The sequence below is a fragment of the Capricornis sumatraensis genome, chromosome 17, assembly GCF_032405125.1.
Source record: "Capricornis sumatraensis isolate serow.1 chromosome 17, serow.2, whole genome shotgun sequence".
Taxonomy (NCBI): domain Eukaryota; kingdom Metazoa; phylum Chordata; class Mammalia; order Artiodactyla; family Bovidae; genus Capricornis; species Capricornis sumatraensis.
Window position 1 is genome coordinate 75,790,158 of NC_091085.1, and position 18,809 is coordinate 75,808,966.

General features: G+C 40.9%; 1 protein-coding gene across 1 annotated transcript in view; it reads left to right on the top strand.

The window, feature by feature from the left end:
- Nucleotides 1-18,809, top strand: part of HORMAD2 (HORMA domain containing 2) — a 57,137-nt gene that overhangs the window by 15,209 nt on the left and 23,119 nt on the right. The window contains exons 7-9 of the mRNA XM_068990167.1: nt 5,196-5,263; nt 8,191-8,342; nt 8,520-8,773. Coding sequence (XP_068846268.1) covers nt 5,196-5,263; nt 8,191-8,342; nt 8,520-8,773 — 474 coding nt within the window. The remainder of the gene's footprint in view (nt 1-5,195; nt 5,264-8,190; nt 8,343-8,519; nt 8,774-18,809) is intronic.

Sequence of the window (18,809 nt, forward strand, 5' to 3'; positions counted from 1 at the left end):
GTTGGAACATGGAGGGAGAATGAAAGGCTGTATATGTTGCTGTTGTTCTGGTCCATGTGGATACATTCAGTATGATTAATAGAAACCATTGGTAAGCAGCTTAAAGGCTCATCTTTATTAGGCAACACATTAATCTGAAAAGCAGGAGAATGTTTTATGAGGTGTTAAGAAGAGACTAGTGCCTGCTATAAATAAACCTTCTTTGATCAATCAGACACAGATTGAAGTTATTAAGGATGAGCATCTTCTGTAAAACAATTGGACTTCCCTGGTGGCTCACAGTAGTCTGCCTGTGATGCAGGAGACCTGGGTTCAATTCCTGGGTCAGGAAGATCCCCTGGAGAAGGGAATGGCTACACACTCTAGTATTCTTGCCTGGAGAATTCCATGGAGCTAGAATTCCATGCAGCCTGGTGGGCTGCAGTCCCTGGGGTCGCAAAGAATCAGACACAACTAACACACACAGTGTAAAACAATTACAAACATGACTCTCTTATCAGTTCCCCTACAGACCAAATAAGAAAGTATCAATTTTTTATCAACCACTACAGGATCTACTCTTGATACAATTAAAAGATAGCTTGGAGCATCAGAAAGCTAGAGCTGGTTGGGAAACATGGGCGGGCAGGAAGAACAGGCATTGTTTACCTGACAGGGCAACTACACCCTCATCCACGAAGAAGGGTGTTGTGTATCTAGCCTGTCTGGAGGAAACCTGTTGCCATAAGCTCCTCCGGTCTCATACGTCTCTCCTACTGGACTCTCGAAGCAGCCTTCTGATCTTCGTTTGATATCTCACATAGATAGTTTTGCTAGAAAAATTTTTTTCTCTTAAAATTAACTCCATTACAAATTAGTCTTTTAATAATGTAAGCAGCATGAGCCAGTATCCCCAGAACCCGCTGACTGTGATTAATGGGACACCAAATCTCAGATAGAAACAGGTAACAAGAACGTCCACTGGAGAAGGGAATGGCAAGCCACTTCAGTATTCTTGCCTTGAGAACCCCATGAACAGTATGAACAGGCAAAATGATAGGATACTGAAAGAGGAACTCCCCAGTTCATTAGGTGCCCAATATGCTACTGGAGGTCACTGGAGAAATAACCCCAGAAAGAATGAAGGGATGGAGCCAAAGCAAAAACAATAACCAGCTGTGGATGTGACTGGTGATAAAAGAAAGATCCAATGCTGTAGAAAGCAATATTGCATAGGAACCTGGATGTCAGGTCCATGAACCAAGGCAAATTGGAAGTGGTCAAACAGGAGACGGCAAGGGTGAACGTTGACATTCTAGGAATCAGCGAACTGAAATGGACTGGAATGGGTGAATTTAACTCAGATGACCATTATATCTAGTACTGTGGGCAGGAATCCCTCAGAAGAAATGGAGTAGCCATCGTGGTCAACAAGAGAGTCCAAAATGCAGTACTTGGATGCAATCTCAAAAACGATAGAATGATCTCTATTCGTCTCCAAGGCAAACCATTCAATATCACAGTTATCCAAGTCTATGCCCTAACCAGTAATGCTGAAGAAGCTGAAGTTGAATGGTTTTATGAAGACCTACAAGACCTTTTAGAACTAACACCCAAAAAAGATGTCCTTTTCATTATAGGGGACTGGAATGCAAAAGTAGGAAGTCAAGAAACACCTGAGGTAACAGGCAAATTTGGCCTTGGAATACAGAATGAAGCAGGGCAGAGGCTCATAGAGTTTTGCAAAGAGAACACACTGGTCATAGTAAACACCCTCTTCCAGCAACACAGGAGAAGACTCTACACATGGACATCACTAGATGGTCAACACCGAAATCAGATTGATTACATTCTTTGCAGCCAAAGATGGAGAAGCTCTATACAGTCAACAAAAACAAGACCAGGAGCTGACTGTGGCTCAGATCATGAACTCCTTATTACCAAATTCAGACTCAAATTGAAGAAAGCAGGGGAAACTGCTAGACCATTCAGGTATGACCTAAATCACATCCCTTATGATTATACAGTGGAAGTGAGTAATAGATTTAAGGGCCTAGATCTGACAGATAAAGTGCCTGATGAACTATGGAATGAGGTTCATGACATTGTACAGGAGACAGGGATCAAGACCATCCCCATGGAAAAGAAATGCAAAAAAGCAAAATGGCTGTCTGGGGAGGCCTTACAAATAGCTGTGAAAAGAAGAGAAGCGAAAAGCAAAGGAGAAAAGGAAAGATACAAGCATCTGAATGCAGAGTTCCAAAGAATAGCAAGAAGAGATAAGAAAGCCTTCGTCAGAGATCAATGCAAAGAAATAGAGGGAAACAACAGAATGGGAAAGACTAGAGATCTCTTCAAGAAAATTAGAGATACCAAGGGAACATTTCATGCAAAGATGGGCTCGATGAAGGACAGAAATGGTCTGGACCTAACAGAAGCAGAAGATATTAAGAAGAGGTGGCAAGAATACATAGAAGAACTGTACAAAAAAGATCTTCACGACCCAGATAATCATGATGATGTGATCACTAATCTAGAGCCAGACATCTTGGAATGTGAAGTCAAGTGGGCCTTAGAAAGCATCACTATGAACAAAGCTAGTGGAGGTGATGGAATTCCAGTGGAGCTATTTCAAATCCTGAAAGATGATGCTGTGAAAGTGCTGCACTCAATATGCCAGCAAATTTGGAAAACTCAGCAGTGGCCACAGGACTGGAAAAGGTCAGTTTTCATTCCAATCCCAAAGAAAGGCAATGCCAAAGAATGCTCAAACTACCGCACAATTGCACTCATCTCACACACTGGTAAAGTAATGCTCAAAATTCTCCAAGCCAGGCTTCAGCAATACGTGAACCGTGAACTTCCTGATGTTCAAGCTGGTTTTAGAAAAGGCAGAGGAACCAAAGATCAAATTGCCAACATCTGCTGGATCATGGAAAAAGCAAGAGAGTTCCAGAAAAACATCTATTTCTGCTTATGCCAAAGCCTTTGACTGTGTGGATCACAATAAACTGTGGAGAATTCTGAAAGAGATGGGAATACCAGACCACCTGACCTGCCTCTTGAGAAATCTGTATGCAGGTCAGGAAGCCACAGTTAGAACTGGACATGGAACAACAGACTGGTTCCAAATAGGAAAAGGAGTTTTTCCATTTGTCATGGATGTGAGAGTTGGACTGTGAAGAAGGCTGAGCGCTGAAGAATTGATGCTTTTGAACTGTGGTGTTGGAGAAGACTCTTGAGAGTCCCTTGGACTGCAAGGAGATCCAACCAGTCCATTCTGAAGGAGATCAGCCCTGGGATTTCTTTGGAAGGAATGATGCTAGAGCTGAAACTCCAGTACTTTGGCCACCTCATGCAAAGAGTTGACTCATTGGAAAAGACTCTGATGCTGGGAGGGACTGGGGGCAGGAGGAGAAGGGGACAGCAGAGGATGAGATGGCTGGATGGCATCATGGACTCGCTGGACGTGAGTCTGAGTGAACTCCGGGAGATGGTGATGGACAGGGAGGCCTGGCGTGCTGCGATTCATGGGGTCGCAAAGAGTCAAACACGACTGAGCAACTGAACTGAACTGAACAAGAACGTTGTGATTTTTTCCTCATCAATCTAACATTCCCATTCCCACACTGTCAAGGAACAAAACACTGAAATGATGAAGGAAGAGTCTTTTTTGAGTTCTGACTTAAACTCACAGCCTTTGCCTGTCTGTCTTCAGCACCTTCTACAGCTCTGTGGATAGATTGCTGTTGACTCTCCAGCAAGGAAGGGGTTGGGGTGGCGCCCCCATGCAGGGGAAGGCCATGCGTAGTTCATGGCAGGCCCTCCTTGCACAGAGTTCATCTGTATCCTTGGTTCTGCGTCCTCTGGATTCAACAGTCACGTATCACATACAGCTGTAGTATTTACTATCGAAAAAAATCCATGTTTAAGTGGGGCTGCATGCTTCAAACCTGGGCTGTTCAAGAGTCAACTGTGTGTGTATCTGGGTCAAATGTTAGCTTCAACTGCTAGGCGATCATTTTATTTTAAATGGACTACATCTCTCATGAGGAAATCTGTCCCTCTCTATTTCTAGCTTATTTATTTATGTTTGTCTCTGTTTATAGCTAGCAGATAGCAGTGGTTTCTAGTTTTTAGTGCAAGATCACGAAAGTTAAAGAAAAAAAAGATCTGATACCACAGACTCTGGTTCTTTTTCAAATTTTTCTAGTTTACCTGCTGCCATTGTAGTCTTCCCTGAATTACTACCATCTTAATTACTCTCATGCTTCCCACTTCTCTGAACTCTTAAAATAGCCAAGGTGATTTTTTAAAAAATGTCAATCACTCCCATGCTTAATACCACTCACCATTCACTTCCTGTTTACTTGGAATAAAGTCCAAGCCTCTTAGTTACAAGGCACCACAACTTCCTCTACAGCCTCAGCTCCTACACTCTCCCCTTTGCTCATCATCAGCCACTTGGCCTCCTCTGTAATCCTGAAGGAGGCTTCCTTTCCTCCTCTAGAGCGTTAGCCTCGCTGTTTGTTCTGCCTGGGGTGCCCCGCCTTCCCCCACATCTGCGCAGGACTGACCCTTGTCAGGGAGGCTCAGCTCAAACATCACCTCATTAGCGAGGGCTTCCTTGGCCCTTCCCAACCCAGTCAGCACCTCGCCCTTCCGTCCTCTGTCACAGGCTGTGCTTCATATTGTCCACAGCACTATTACTACCTGAAATTGTTATTTGTTTACTTATTTACTGATTTCTCCCACCAGTCTGTATACTCAGGAAAAACAGGGACCTTTTCTGTCACGTTCACCACAGTGACTCCAGTGCCTGACCCAAAGTAGACATTCAATAAATATCTGTTCCATGAATGAGTGGTTTCTTAGCTGGTTCCACTGTTATTGACCAAAGCCAGGTCAGACACTTGCCTCTGGACTTTAGTTTCTCCAGCTTTAAAGCAGTAACAATAGACTATGCCATCTAACTCATTTTTAACTTGGAGGAGAAAAACTGATAGGTTTTTATCTGGAGCTGTCACTCCTGAATAATGTCATGCTATAAAACAAACAGGTATGTGGGAGGTATAGAAGGTAAACAGTCAAGGTATATACTGTTGCTAGATAAGCAGACACCTGTAACACCTGGCAAGTAACACCTGTGACTAGATAAGAAAATCCAGAGAGTTTCTGAAAGTAATTTCTTTCTTTCTTCCCTTTGATATTTCTAGAAAGTGACTGAGATATACCAGTTCAAATTCAAATACACACAAGAAGGCGCCACTATGGATTTTGACAGGTAGAATCTGTTTAATGAACATAAGAAATACATAGGATTGAGGTAGACATATACCTCTTGAAGCCAGAGATAGGCCTTATTCTTCCTTGTAACCTCCCCAATAATCTTACAAAAAACTTGCTATTATAAAAAGGGAATGTAATAATTGTTTAAATTTCTGAAATCCGTGGATGAAGGTGGTGGGAGAAGAGGCTTCCTTTGCTTCTTTCCCTCTTCTCCTTGTAGGTGATATTAGTAGGTCTAAAGGCAGTTAAGTTTAGTGGTCAAGAGTCCTAATTCTTAAGGCAGAAAGATCTAGCTTGGATCCCCAGCTCTGACATTTCTGGTCATATAGTTTTGGACAGAATATTCAGCCTCCCCAGATGTTAGCATTCTCATCCACACTGTGGAATTAATAATATCTACTTCATATGGTTGCTGTGATTGTTAAATTAATTATAATGCATAGGTAAAGCTTTTCCCGTCTCTGGCGGGTAAGAAGCACACAGTACACGGTACCAAGTGGTCACGGTGGTGATGGTGGTGGTCTTTATGGTGGCTGGTGGGTAGCACAGCAGTAGAAATTATATTGATGGGGCTGTGCATGTGGTGTTGATTGAAGAACTCTGTGAGGCTCTATCTAACCACTAACCCGAAGCTTCTGAATTACTATGCTAAGAAAGCGATCCTTTCTACCCTCAGAACAGCCAGATGGGGACTGGGATAGGCGAAGCCCCTGCTCTATTTACCTGTAGACAGAAATATTCTCATCTGCTTACCCCCATATGCCATACGAATATAACCATCTATATTGTATCCTTGTATGGAAAAGACTGGAGAGCACTGCGTTTTCCTGTCAAGCCTAAATTTTTAAGTTTTAGATACACTAGTGGATTGAACAGCAAGGACAAGGACAGTTGCTTCAGAAGGTCCTCAGCTCGTATGGAGATGTTTTATTCCCCTCCCAGCTTTTGGATTCAGATAGAGCTGAGTATCCCTAATGAGATGGAATAGAAGCGGGGCGGGTGGAGGATGGAGGAAGGTCCTGGGTGGCGGAGAGCTCCACCTCAGAGGCATGAGTCTCTCTGAAAGGAATGACTCTGAAGAGAAATGTGGCCTCATTCTCAGTTTTCCATGCGATGAGTTCTCTCATCATTCACTACAAGCTTTACAACTTCTCTCCAAGATTCATACCCTTACAATCTTCTCGTAAACTCTCCAGACAGCATTAGGCTGTGAAGAGGAAGTAGGTTCTAGGAATGAGAACCAAGGCACTAACATCCTCAGCTACCGTCTGTATGCTGCCGCACAGTGCCCAGAGCTTCCATGTCTATTCTCTTACATGAAGCAGCTGCCTCCTGCTCTCTAAAATTCAGACCTAAGTGCCACTGACAACCAGGTTAGTCTCTCTTGTCGTGAAGGCGCATATATCTAGAGGTGAGCAGTATAACAGGAATGGCCAAATCTTTCTGCTACTCAGGGGAAGAGAAGATAATGCATACTAGACCCAAGCTGGGCCTGTTTATACAAAATTACCTTATCACCTCTTACATAGTAAAGATGATTTTCCTTTTAAAAAACAGTGCAAGGAAGCCTTGACTATGATTTTACATGAGACAGTTTCATGACTGTGATGTATACTGGAGGAGCCCATGGACTTCATGGCTATCACCCTTCCCTCTGGTTACTTATTTCAAACTGGCTAGATCCTGGCAGACAAAACTTTAAGTTGTTCAAAACTGAAAAAGGAGCAAATGTGTTTACTTAATAATGTTTGTTTTATGAATTCACACTACCTCTAGTAGTTCAATTACTAAGGATTATTTTTCAGTATTGCGTACTTACTACGTGAAAGGCATTGTACAAATATATTGCAGTCATAGTCCTTCCTGGAAACTACTCAAATGTGAGACTAATCGGGGGGAAATTTTTGGAGAGAAATAAAAAATGTTTAGAGTTGGAAGGTAATTTAGCCCAATTTGTTCATTCACTCAATAAAACAAATGTTTATTGAGTACTTACTGGGGTTGGGCACCAAACTTAGTACTGTGGAGATGAAAAATACAGCCACTCAGTCTAGAGGGCACATACGGTTATACATGGGGGTGCGGGGTGGGCACGGCCAGAGAAGACCTCCTGAAGAGATGACACGTGAGTGTCAGGGAGGCAAGTGGGAAAGCTCAGTGTGAGCAGAGTGAACAGCATACACAAATGCACAGGAGTAGGAAGGAATCAGGGACGAGTTATGGATGACGGTGGAGGCGCGGGTGTGGCTGGTGAAAGGCCATTGCACACACACTGCTCTCGAATTTCACTGAAAAGTAATGGATACAATATAAGAAACAAGAGAGTGATGTGAGCGGATTTTCCTTTTAGGAATATGTATTAGGAGTGCTGTGGAGAATGTTTTGCAGTGTGAACAAGAAGGAAAACAGGAAGAATAGTCAGTCATGGTGATAATCCATGCAAGAGTGAGAAGGGGATGCCTCTGAGAGATGCCCAGATGGTACAAAGGCCAGAGATGAGGACTGATTTAATTTGGAGAGATATAGAAACATGTGTAAGCTTATCTCACAATGGAGTTAACTGACCTGGTGTGTCTAAGTGACTTGACCGGAGTCATTCAGCTAGTTAGCAACAGAGCCAATATTAAATGTCAAGTCCATTGTTCTCAGTATTAAATTATGCGGTCACTTATAAATGAAATTTTTAAAAAATGAGGTCACATTTAAAATGCCTTAAGGGAACTTGCTACTTAAGAACCCCTTGAACATTCATCGCAAAAAGTACAATGACTCCTTTAATTTACATTCTAAAATAGTCTCAAGAGTGTCCTGCGTTTAGTTTATATTTATCTGCTCATACAGTAAGAATTTTTGTTCTTTTTGAAATAGATTTTCAATATTATATGTGATTGAAAAGTGTGCTGTTTTCTTATGTGGCTATAGCAGTAACACAAGCTTCGAAAGTGGGACAAACAGTGAAGATATTAAGAAAGCCAGTGTTCTGCTGATCCGTAAACTGTACACGCTGATGCAGAACCTTGGACCCCTTCCTAACGATGTTATACTGACTATGACTCTCCACTACTACAATGCAGGTAGGTGGAGACCTCTAGTCAGATCCCCTCTTTAGTGCTGAAGTAGTATTTTGGATAAACAGAAGGATTTTGGCAAGCCTTTGAAAGAGACGGCTGTTGTTACACATGAAAGGCTAACCTGACTTGCTCTCCTGAGACTCACAGTTTTCTTGGTTTTCTGCCCTCTCCATTTTGCAGTGACCCCAAACGATTACCAGCCCCCTGGCTTTAAAGAAGGAGTAACCTCGCACTTCCTGCTGTTCGAAGGGGAGCCTGTAAACCTTCAAGTGGGAATGGTCTCCACTGGCTTTCACAGCATGAAAGTAAAAGTCACAGCCGAAGCCACCAGAGTGTCTGATCTGCAGAGCAGCCTCTTCCAGGAGAGCGACACGACCGAGATCGCCCACCAGGGCCTCGACTGCGATGAGGAAGAAGAGGAACGCAACACTGACGTAAGGCAAAGCCGCAGCACCCCTCTACTGCTTCGGCTAAACCCAGCTGACGCGCTTCAGCTCCCGCACAGCTCATATCACAGCATAACCGTCCAGTGGAGTGTGCTGGGTATAAAAAGGAAAACAAAACTAGACCCTGACCTCGAGTCTTTATTCTAAAAAAGCACTATCTTCAAGAAGGAAATATGCTTTGTTAAATGAAACTGTCCATGGCTAGGAGGGGGAAATAGACCTTCTGTTGGGTTGGCCAAAGATTTTGTTTGGGTTTTTCCATAGCACCTTATGCAAAACCCAAACCAACTTTCTGGCCAACCCAATAATATACTTCTTTTTACAAAAGGTACCCATGAAGTTAGGAAATGTGGGATTTTCTTTAACTTAAAAGAGCATATTAAACATTTAAAAATCTTCTAAGTGTTTATTCATACGCACTGGAAGTATAATTAAGTTCTTGATGACCAGGGTACAGGTGTTACGGATAACCCTAAGTTAGAGTGCATTCATTTCACTGCTGTAGAGTATTCTACTCTTGATAGACATTCTTTCTCTTTGTAATTGTTATAAACATTCATGTAGACACCTCCTTGTACACATATGCAAGAGTGTCTCTGAGGACTATTCCAGAGAGTCCTAGGGCTGGCACATTTTCAGCTTTCTTAGGTGGTGAAAAACTGTTTTCCAAAATGGCTGTACTAGTCTGTGCTCCGGTACCAGTGGAGGGAGTGCTTGCCATCCTTGACAGCACTTAGTGTTACCCACGTTTATGGTTTCTGCCTAACTGCTGGATGTAAATGGTAATGCCTCATGATTTGATTTTGATTTGCATTTCCCTGATTATTAATGAGTTTAAGCATCTTTTCATGTATATTGGCTGTTGTGGTTTTTTATGTATATAAAGTAACTATTCAAGACTTTCATGCATTTTTCTTTTGGGTTATTTATCTTTTCCTCATTGATTTAAAAAATATATCCTAAATAATAACTTGTTTCCATTACTTATGTTACAGTATTTTTTTTTTAGGTTTGTGGCTTGTCTCTTCACTTTCTTTAAGCTCCTTTTTGCTAAAGAGACGTTCTTAATTTTAATATAGTCAAACTTTTCCTCTAACAGGTGCTTTTGGATATTAAGAAATCCTTCCTTATCTGAGGTCATTTATGATACTTTAATTTGTTATAAAAGTTTAAGGTTTTTCTTTTTACAGTTAAATTTTTATTCCACTTGGAGTTAATTTTTATTTGTGGAGTAAGGTAGATCAGACTCCTTTTACATTTTAAAACCCAAGTATAATACACATACAGAAAACAACGTACATCATAATATATATCTTTCACACGTGCTCAGTCGTATCTGACTCTTTGCAACCCCATGGACTCTAGCCCACCAGGCTACTCTGTCCATGGGATTCTGCAGGCAAGAATACTGGAGTGGGTTGCCGTGCCCTCCTCCAGGGGATCTTCCCGACCCAGGGATCAAACCTGCATTTCTTTATGTCTCCTGCATTGGCAGACACATTCTTTACCACTGGTACCACCAGGGAAGCCCATATATCATAATGATACAGCTCAATAAATATTCACAAACTGAACCCAAGCACTGGGATGGGAGGTAAGAGAGAGTGCCACCTTCAGTACAGCTCCCTAGGTATCTTGCCTGCCTCACCCTATTCCAGCCCTACTGAACACACATGTGAAATCAGCACCCAGATCAAGAAACACAGCAGTACCAGCACTCTGAGAAAACTCAGTCCTGCTTTGCAGTCACGGTTCTATTCAAAAGGAATCTCTCTCTCCTGGCTTCTATTAGAATAGATTAGTTTCTCTTGTTTTTTATTTTATAGATGTGGAATCATGGAGTGTGAAACACTTTTTCACTTCTTCAAGTATTCTGAACATGTTTTTTAGTAAAATATACACATTTCTGGTAGGAGTAGAATTGCTGGGTCACAGGATATGAGTAGCTTTAATAGATACTACAAAACAACTTCCAAAGTGCTTGTGTCAACTTACACTTCCATCAGCAGGTTTTGGTTGCTCCACATCCTCACCAACCATTGGCATTTTCCATCTTTTTAATTTTAGCCATTCTGGTGGGTGTGTAGTGGTATGTCACTGTGGTTTTAATTTGCAGTTTCCTGATGACTAAGGAAGATGAGCACCTTTACATAGGTTTCTTGGCCATGTTGGATGTCCTCTTTTGTGAAATTTCTTTTTAAGTCTCTTGTCATCTTTCTATTGGGTTCTGTTGGGTTTGTCTTTCATTCTTATGAATTTGTAGGAGTTCTGAATATATATTCTACATAAGTCCTTAGTCAGGTACATGTATTGTGAATATCTCTTCAACTTTATGAGTTGCCTTTTTACTCTCTTAATGGTATGTTGTGATGAACAGAATATTAATTTTAGCATAGTTCAACTTATCAGTCTTTTCACCTATCTTTGGCAGTTTTTATTTAAAAATTTTTTTCCACTCTAAAGTTTACAGAGATGTACTCTATATTTTTCCTCTAACAAGGAGAAATAGCTACAGAAACAGAGGTGAATTTTAAAATTACAAGATACCTCCATGAATAACATCACACAAAAAATAGAAATAACTCACCTTTCTCTCCCCTGTCTTCAAGTATTCATATTTTGGTATGATATTATTCATGGAGGTCTAATAATTTTAAAAATCACTTCTGCTCTGTAGTTGTTTCCCCATTTTTATATCTGGTATTTATTTGTGCCTCATTTGTTTTTCTTGGGTTATACTGGCCCAAATCAGTGCGTTTTTACTTCTTTCTTCACGGTCATCTTTTGGTTGTGCTGGTCTCTTCTGTGGCTCTGTTTTTCTATCTTGCTCATGTTTGGCTTTCATCTTTGTCTTCTTCTATTTCTTTGGTTTGGTTTTGTCTCCCTATTCCAAACTGACCTCTCCATCAATATGTAGACATATTTATTACATGAATACCTCAAATTCAGCATCAAATGGAATTTCAGCTTCTAAGCATACATGCTCTCCCTCCTGCCAGGTCCTTATCTTTGTATTGCGTTGAATCTTTACCAAACAGCCTGACCAGGAATATGTTCAGCTCCTGTTTTCTTCTCACTTCATACATCCTTTTGGTTACCATTTCTGTTTTGTATCTGAAATACTTCAGACCATAATTTGGTCATGGATCAGAAATGATGAAAAGAGACAAACTTGAAATTTAAAAATTCTTAAATGATAAGAACTCATAAAACCAAACTCCACTTCAGAAACAGGACACAGAACCCAAGTAAAGAGACCAAGGAATCCCAGGACAAAACAGGTTTATGTAGCACTGTCTGAAAAATCCTGTTCTAATGTGTCCTTATCATTTCATCTACTTTGGCCACATCTTCAGGACAGGTCTTCCTTCCTCGTAGGGTGTTTTGAGCTTTAGGCCTTAGGTAGTAAGGCCCACAACACAGTGTCTGTCTCCTCACAGTACTCCGTGAAGTGGGGCCTGTTTTCTCTGTTGCGGTCAGCTGCATAGATAGCAATAGTCATGTACCCTAGAAAGAGACTCTTGGACAAGCTTCTTCTTTAAAGAACTCATCTATATGGTGACAATAACCTGTGGATGTAGAATTTTAAAAAATTTTTACGCTAAGTTTAAATCCTGAGGGAAAAGTACTTCTTTCTAATACAGGTAGTTAACCCAGGCTTCTTAAATGACTCTAGTAATTACTAACACATCCAGACAGCTATAAAAAGATGGCCAGCTAATGTTGTATCATGTCAATTGTAGAGACTGATGTTCTTAGTTTATTAAGCCATTAAAGCTTTTGGGAAGAGGGTGTTTGCTATGACCAGTGCGTTCTCTTGGCAAAACTCTATTAATCTTTGCCCTGCTTCATTCCGTATTCCAAGGGCAAATTTGCCTGTTACCCCAGGTGTTTCTTGACTTCCTACTTTTGCATTCCAGTCCCCTATAATGAAAAGGATATCTTTTGGGGGTGTTAGTTCTAAAAGGTCTTGTAGGTCTTCATAGAACCATTCAACTTCAGCTTCTTCAGCGTTACTGGTTGGGGCATAGACTTGGATTACTGTGATATTGAATGGTTTGCCTTGGAAACGAACAGAGATTATTCTGTCGTTTTTGAGATTGCATCCAAGTACTGCATTTTGGACTCTCTTGTTGACCATGATGGCTACACCATTTCTTCTAAGGGATTCCTGCCCGCAGTAGTAGATATAATGCTCATCTGAGTTAAATTCACCCATTCCAGTCCATTTTAGCTTGCTGATTCCTAGAATGTCAACGTTCACTCTTGCCATCTCCTGTTTGACCACTTCCAATTTGCCTTGATTCATGGACCTGACATTCCAGGTTCCTGTGCAATATTGCTCTTTACAGCATCGGACCTTGCTTCTGTCACCAGTCACATCCACAACTGGGTATTGTTTTTTCTTTGGCTCCATCCCTTCATTCTTTCTGGAGTTATTTCTTCACTGATCTCCAGTAGCATATTGGGCACCCACTGACCTGGGGAGTTCCTCTTTTGGTATCCTATCATTTTGCCTTTTCATACTGTTCATGGGGTTCTCAAGGCAAGAATACTGAAGTGGTTTGCAAATCCCTTCTCCAAAAAGATCTTCACGACCAAGATAATCACGATGGTGTCATCACTCACCTAGAGCCAGACATCCTGGAATGTGAAGTCAAGTGGGCCTTCAGTTCAGTTCAGTTCAGTTCAGTCGCTCAGTCGTGTCTGACTCTTTGCGACCCCATGAATCGCAGCACACCAGGCCTCCCTGTCCATCACCAACTCCCGGAGTTCACTCAGACTCAACATCCATCGAGTCAGTGATGCCATCCAGCCATCTCATCCTCTGTCATCCCCTTCTCCTCCTGCCCCCAATCCCTCCCAGCATCAGAGTCTTTTCCAATGAGTCAGCTCTTCACATGAGGTTGCCAAAGTACTGGAGTTTCAGCTTTAGCATCATTCCTGTATATTGTCACCCTGCTTATTTAACTTATATGCAGAGTACATCATGAGAAACGCTGGGCTGGAAGAAGCACAAGCTGGAATCAAGATTGCCAGGAGAAATATCAATAACCTCAGATATGCAGATGACACCACCCTTATGGCAGAAAGTGAAGAGGAACTCAAAAGCCTCTTGATGAAAGTGAAAGTGGAGAGTGAAAAAGTTGGCTTAAAGCTCAACATTAAAAAAAACAAAGATCATGGCATCTGGTCCCATCACTTCATGGGAAATAGATGGGGAAACAGTGGAAACAGTGTCAGACTTTATTTTGGGGGGCTCCAAAATCACTGCAGATGGTGACTGCAGCCATGAAATTAAAAGACGCTTACTCCTTGGAAGAAAAGTTATGACCAACCTAGACAGCATTTTGAAAAGCAGAGACATTACTTTGCCAACTAAGGTCCATCTAGTCAAGGCTATGGTTTTTCCAGTGGTCATGTATGGATGTGAGAGTTGGACTGTGAAGAAGGCTGAGCGCTGAAGAATTGATGCTTTTGAACTGTGGTGTTGGAGAAGACTCTTGAGAGTCCCTTGGACTGCAAGGAGATCCAGCCAGTCCATTCTGAAGGAGATCAGCCCTGGGATTTCTTTGGAAGGAATGATGCTAAAGCTGAAGCTCCAGTACTTTGGCTACCTCATGCGAAGAGTTGATTCACTGGAAAAGACTCTGATGCTGGGAGGGATTGGGGGCAGGAGGAGGAGGGGACGACAGAGGATGAGATGGCTGGATGGCATCATGGACTCGATGGACATGAGTCTGAGTAAACTCCGGGAGTTGGTGATGGACAGGGAGGCCTGGCGTGCTGCGATTCATGGGGTGGCAAAGAGTCGGACACGACTGAGTGACTGAGCTGAACTGAACTGAAAGCTTTTGGGGGGCTTCCCTGGTGACTCAGATGGTAAAGAATCTGCCTGAGACCTGGTTCAATTCCTGGGAAGGGAATGGCAACCCATTCCAGTAGTCTTGCCTGGAGAATCCCATGGACAAAGGAGCCTGGCGGGCTACAGTCCATGGGGTTTAAAAGAGTCAGACCTGACTGAGTGACTAACACTGGTGGCTCAGTGGTAAAGAATCCACCTGCCAATGCAGGATACATGGGCTCCATCCCTGGTCAGGGAAGATTCCACATACCGTGGAGCAGCTAAACCCGTGTGCCACAACTACTGAACCTGTGCCCTAGAGCCCAGGAGACGCAACTACTGAGCTCGCATGCCGCAGCTACTGAGCCCGTATACCGCAGCTACTGAGCCCGCATACCGCAGCTACTGAGCCCGCATACCGCAGCTACTGAGCCCGCATACCGCAGCTACTGAGCCCGCTCTAGAACCTGTGCTCTGCAACAAGAGACGTCACCGCAGTGAGAAGTCTGTGCACCGCAACCAAAGAGAAGCCCCCACTCGCCTCAGCGTGAGAAAAGCCCCAGCAGCAGTGAAGACCCAGCACAGCCAAAACTAAATAATTTTTAAAAGAAAGCTCTTTGGGAATTTGTATTTTTATCAATTTTTAAGTGGGGATCCACAGGCGGTAATTTTCTAATTTTGTGAGCTCTTTATGAGTCTTTGTTCCCTTAGAAGGGGTTGCTTTTTCTTGTTGATGAATTCCACAGAAGAATACACATAACAATATATGGCTTACCTGAATGCATTTTTTTCCCTGTGTGAAGGCCATTTCTTACCTTTTGTGCTAACACATTGGATTTAAGTATAAATGATTTGTTTTTGAGAAATTAGAATGTAAAGTATATTAGTGCTCAAGTAAATGGGCACTTAAGTGTGGACTAGAAAGATATTTTCTGAAATTCCTTAGAATTCCTATGTATTCTAGTCAGTGGATTAAAACAAGAGCCTTTTCACTCAAAACCCTATTTTCTCCCACTAAACTCTGAAGTTTTGAATTTTTGAGGTATAGGCTGGTGATTTTCATATCATTATATCTCATGAAGCATATATGCCTTGTCTGATACAAAGTAGTGTTGGCAAGAATATCTTAGATTCTTGGAAATGGAGTTGATTATTGAAAACGTTGGAGGAGGCTCATTATCTACAGAAAATATTCAGACTTCAAAACCACACATCATTCTCTTTATCACAGGGCTATAGTCCTTTTCACAAAGTTTCTTTTTGTCTAATAGGACATTTTTTTTTCAACTAAATTTTCTGTTCTGCATTACAGAATATAATTGTTATCCTCTGTTAACCATGAAAAGGAATGAAAGTTGGTTGACTTTCCCATCAGTCATATAAGTCATCTTTTTTTCATATATGAATCACTCTTTAACATATCAGAGAATTATTTCCTTCCTGTTGTGAGTAGGAATAGCCACTCTGATGAGCTGTGTATGTATCACTTTTACATAAAGGAAAAAAGAGTATATCGATAGATGTTGTTGTTTAGTCTCTAAGTCATGTCTGACTCTTTTGAGACCCCATGGACTGTTGCCTGCCAGGCTCTTTTGTCCATGGGATTTCCTAGACAAGAATAGTAGAGTGGGTTGCCAGTTTTTTCTCCAGGGAATCTTCCCAACCAGGGATCGAACCAGCTCCTGCATTGGCAGGCGGATTCTTTACCACTGAGCCACCTAGGAAGTCCATATTGATACATAGGGGTGTGTGTGTGTGTGTGTGTGTGTGTGTGATAGCAGAAGAAAAGCATAATGAGTAGTCTTAGGTAATAACACTTTGGATTCTACTATTACTAAAAGAAGTCAGTTTTGTTGTGTTGTTGTTTTTAAAAGAGTAAGACTGAGAGTAAAAAAAGTGCCTGTAATAACCTGAAATAATACAATGTTATCATTATACTAAAACCAGTGTAATATTAGGTTAGGAACAATCTTCTACTGTTTGGGAAAGTTTGTGAAGAGTTGGCATTAATTTTTCTTTGAATTAAAGTAAGCCATCTGGGTCTAGGCTTTTCTTTGTGGGTAATTTTAAACTTATTAACTCAGTCTCTTCAGTTGTATAGAGCTATTTAGATTTTCTGTTACTTCTTGAGCCAGTTTTGGTAGTTTGTGTCTTTCTAGGAATTTATTATTTCATTTATGTTATCTCTGTGGACATATACAGCAAATGACAAGGGATTTATATAGCACCTCTTTATAATGCTTTCTTACATTTTTGTAAAGTCAGTAATAAGTTTTGCTGTTCTAATTCAGTGGCTTCCCTGGTGGGTCAGATGGTAAAGAATCTGCCTGCAATGCAGGAGACCTAGGTTCGATCCCTGGGTCAGGAAGATTCCCTGGAGAAAGAAATGGCTACTCACGCCAATATTCTTGCCTGGAGAATCCCATAATTTGAGTCTTCTCTCATTTTCTTGGCTATAGGTTTGTCGATATTGTTGATCTTTCAAAGAAGCAGTTTATGGATTCATCAATTTTCTCTATATTTGTTTTTGTATTCTCCATTTCACGAATTCCAATATAGTCTTTATCTCTTTTCTTCTGCTTGTTTTCAGGTTTAGTTTGCACTTTTCTAGTGTCTTAAGTTGGAAATTTAGGTTCTTTGAGGCATTTATACCTATAAACTTCCCTCTAAGCACTGCTTTAGCAATAGTTTTCTTCTGTTGTATCTTCAGTGACTAAGCACAGCACATGGTTGCTTTACAATGTTGTAGAACAAAGTGAATTCGCTATATGTATGTGTGTATATATATATATATATATATATATATATATATATATCTACACCCTGTCTTTTTTCCTTCCTCCCACCCTACCCACATTCCACCCGTCTTGGTCACACAGAGCACAGACCTGAGCTCCTGTCTTACACGTGCAGGAGCACAGACATCAATCCCCGTCTCCCAGTCCATCCCGCCTCTTCCCCGGCAGCCCAGGGCCTCGCATCTGTTCTCTAGCTCTGCATCTCTGTTCCTGCCCGGCACCTAGGTTTATCTGTACCATTTTTCTAGATTCCACATATTCGTTAATATTTGATATTTGTTTTTCTCTTCCTGATTTCTACAGCAAGATCTTTTTTGACCCAAATCCTAGAGTAATGAAAATAAAAACAAAAGTACACAGATAGGATCTAATTAAACTTAAAAGCTTTTGCACAGCAAAGAAAACCATAAACAAGACAAAAAGACAATCTTCAGAATGGGAGAAAATATTTGCAAACGAAGCAAATGACAAGGGATTTATCTCCAAAATATACAAACAGCTCATGAAGCTCAGTATCAAAAAAACAAACAACCCAATAAAAAAAATGGGTGTATCTTCTCTTTTATTCATCTCAAATAATCTTCTGACTTCTCTTTTGATTTCTTCTTTGACCTATTGGTTACTTAGGAGTATGTTGTTTAATTTTCACATATTTGTGAGTTACCCAATTTTATTCTGTTCTTTTTTTCTAATTTTATACCACCGTGGTCAGAGCTAAAACTATAAAACTTGTAGGAGGAAACAAAATGTCCAACAAAATGTTTTTAAGCAGTTCCCTGAAAACACTAACAATAAAAGGAAAAATACTGATATATTGAGCATTATCAAAATTTAAAACTTCTCTTCCAGAAAGATATTGTTGAGAAAATGAAAAGGCAAGCTAAAAACTGAGTGAAAATAGTCTTCCTAAATAAAAATCTGTCAAAGAACTTGTATTCAGAATGTATGATGTTTATATGTACAGATTATATTTATACAGATTATTTTCAACTCAAGAAGACCAACCCCATTTAAAAACATGCCCAAGAATATGAACAGACACTTTACCAAAAAATATGTACCAATAGCCAAATAAGACATTAAAAGATACTTTATGTCATTAGTCATCCAGGAAATGCAAATTTAAAACCAAAATGTGATACTAGTCTGCATTCACTAGAAGGGCTAAAATTAAAATTGAGAATACCAAGTGCTGTCAAGGATGTGGATCTTTTGGAATTTTCATATCTTGCTCGTGGGTATGTTAAATGGTACGGCCACTTTGGAGAACATTTTGTCAGTTTCCTATAAAGTTAAATATTTGCTTACTGTGTGGTACAGCAATCTCACTCCTAGTTATCGAAGAGAAATGAAGACATATAATCACAAGAATATTGGAACA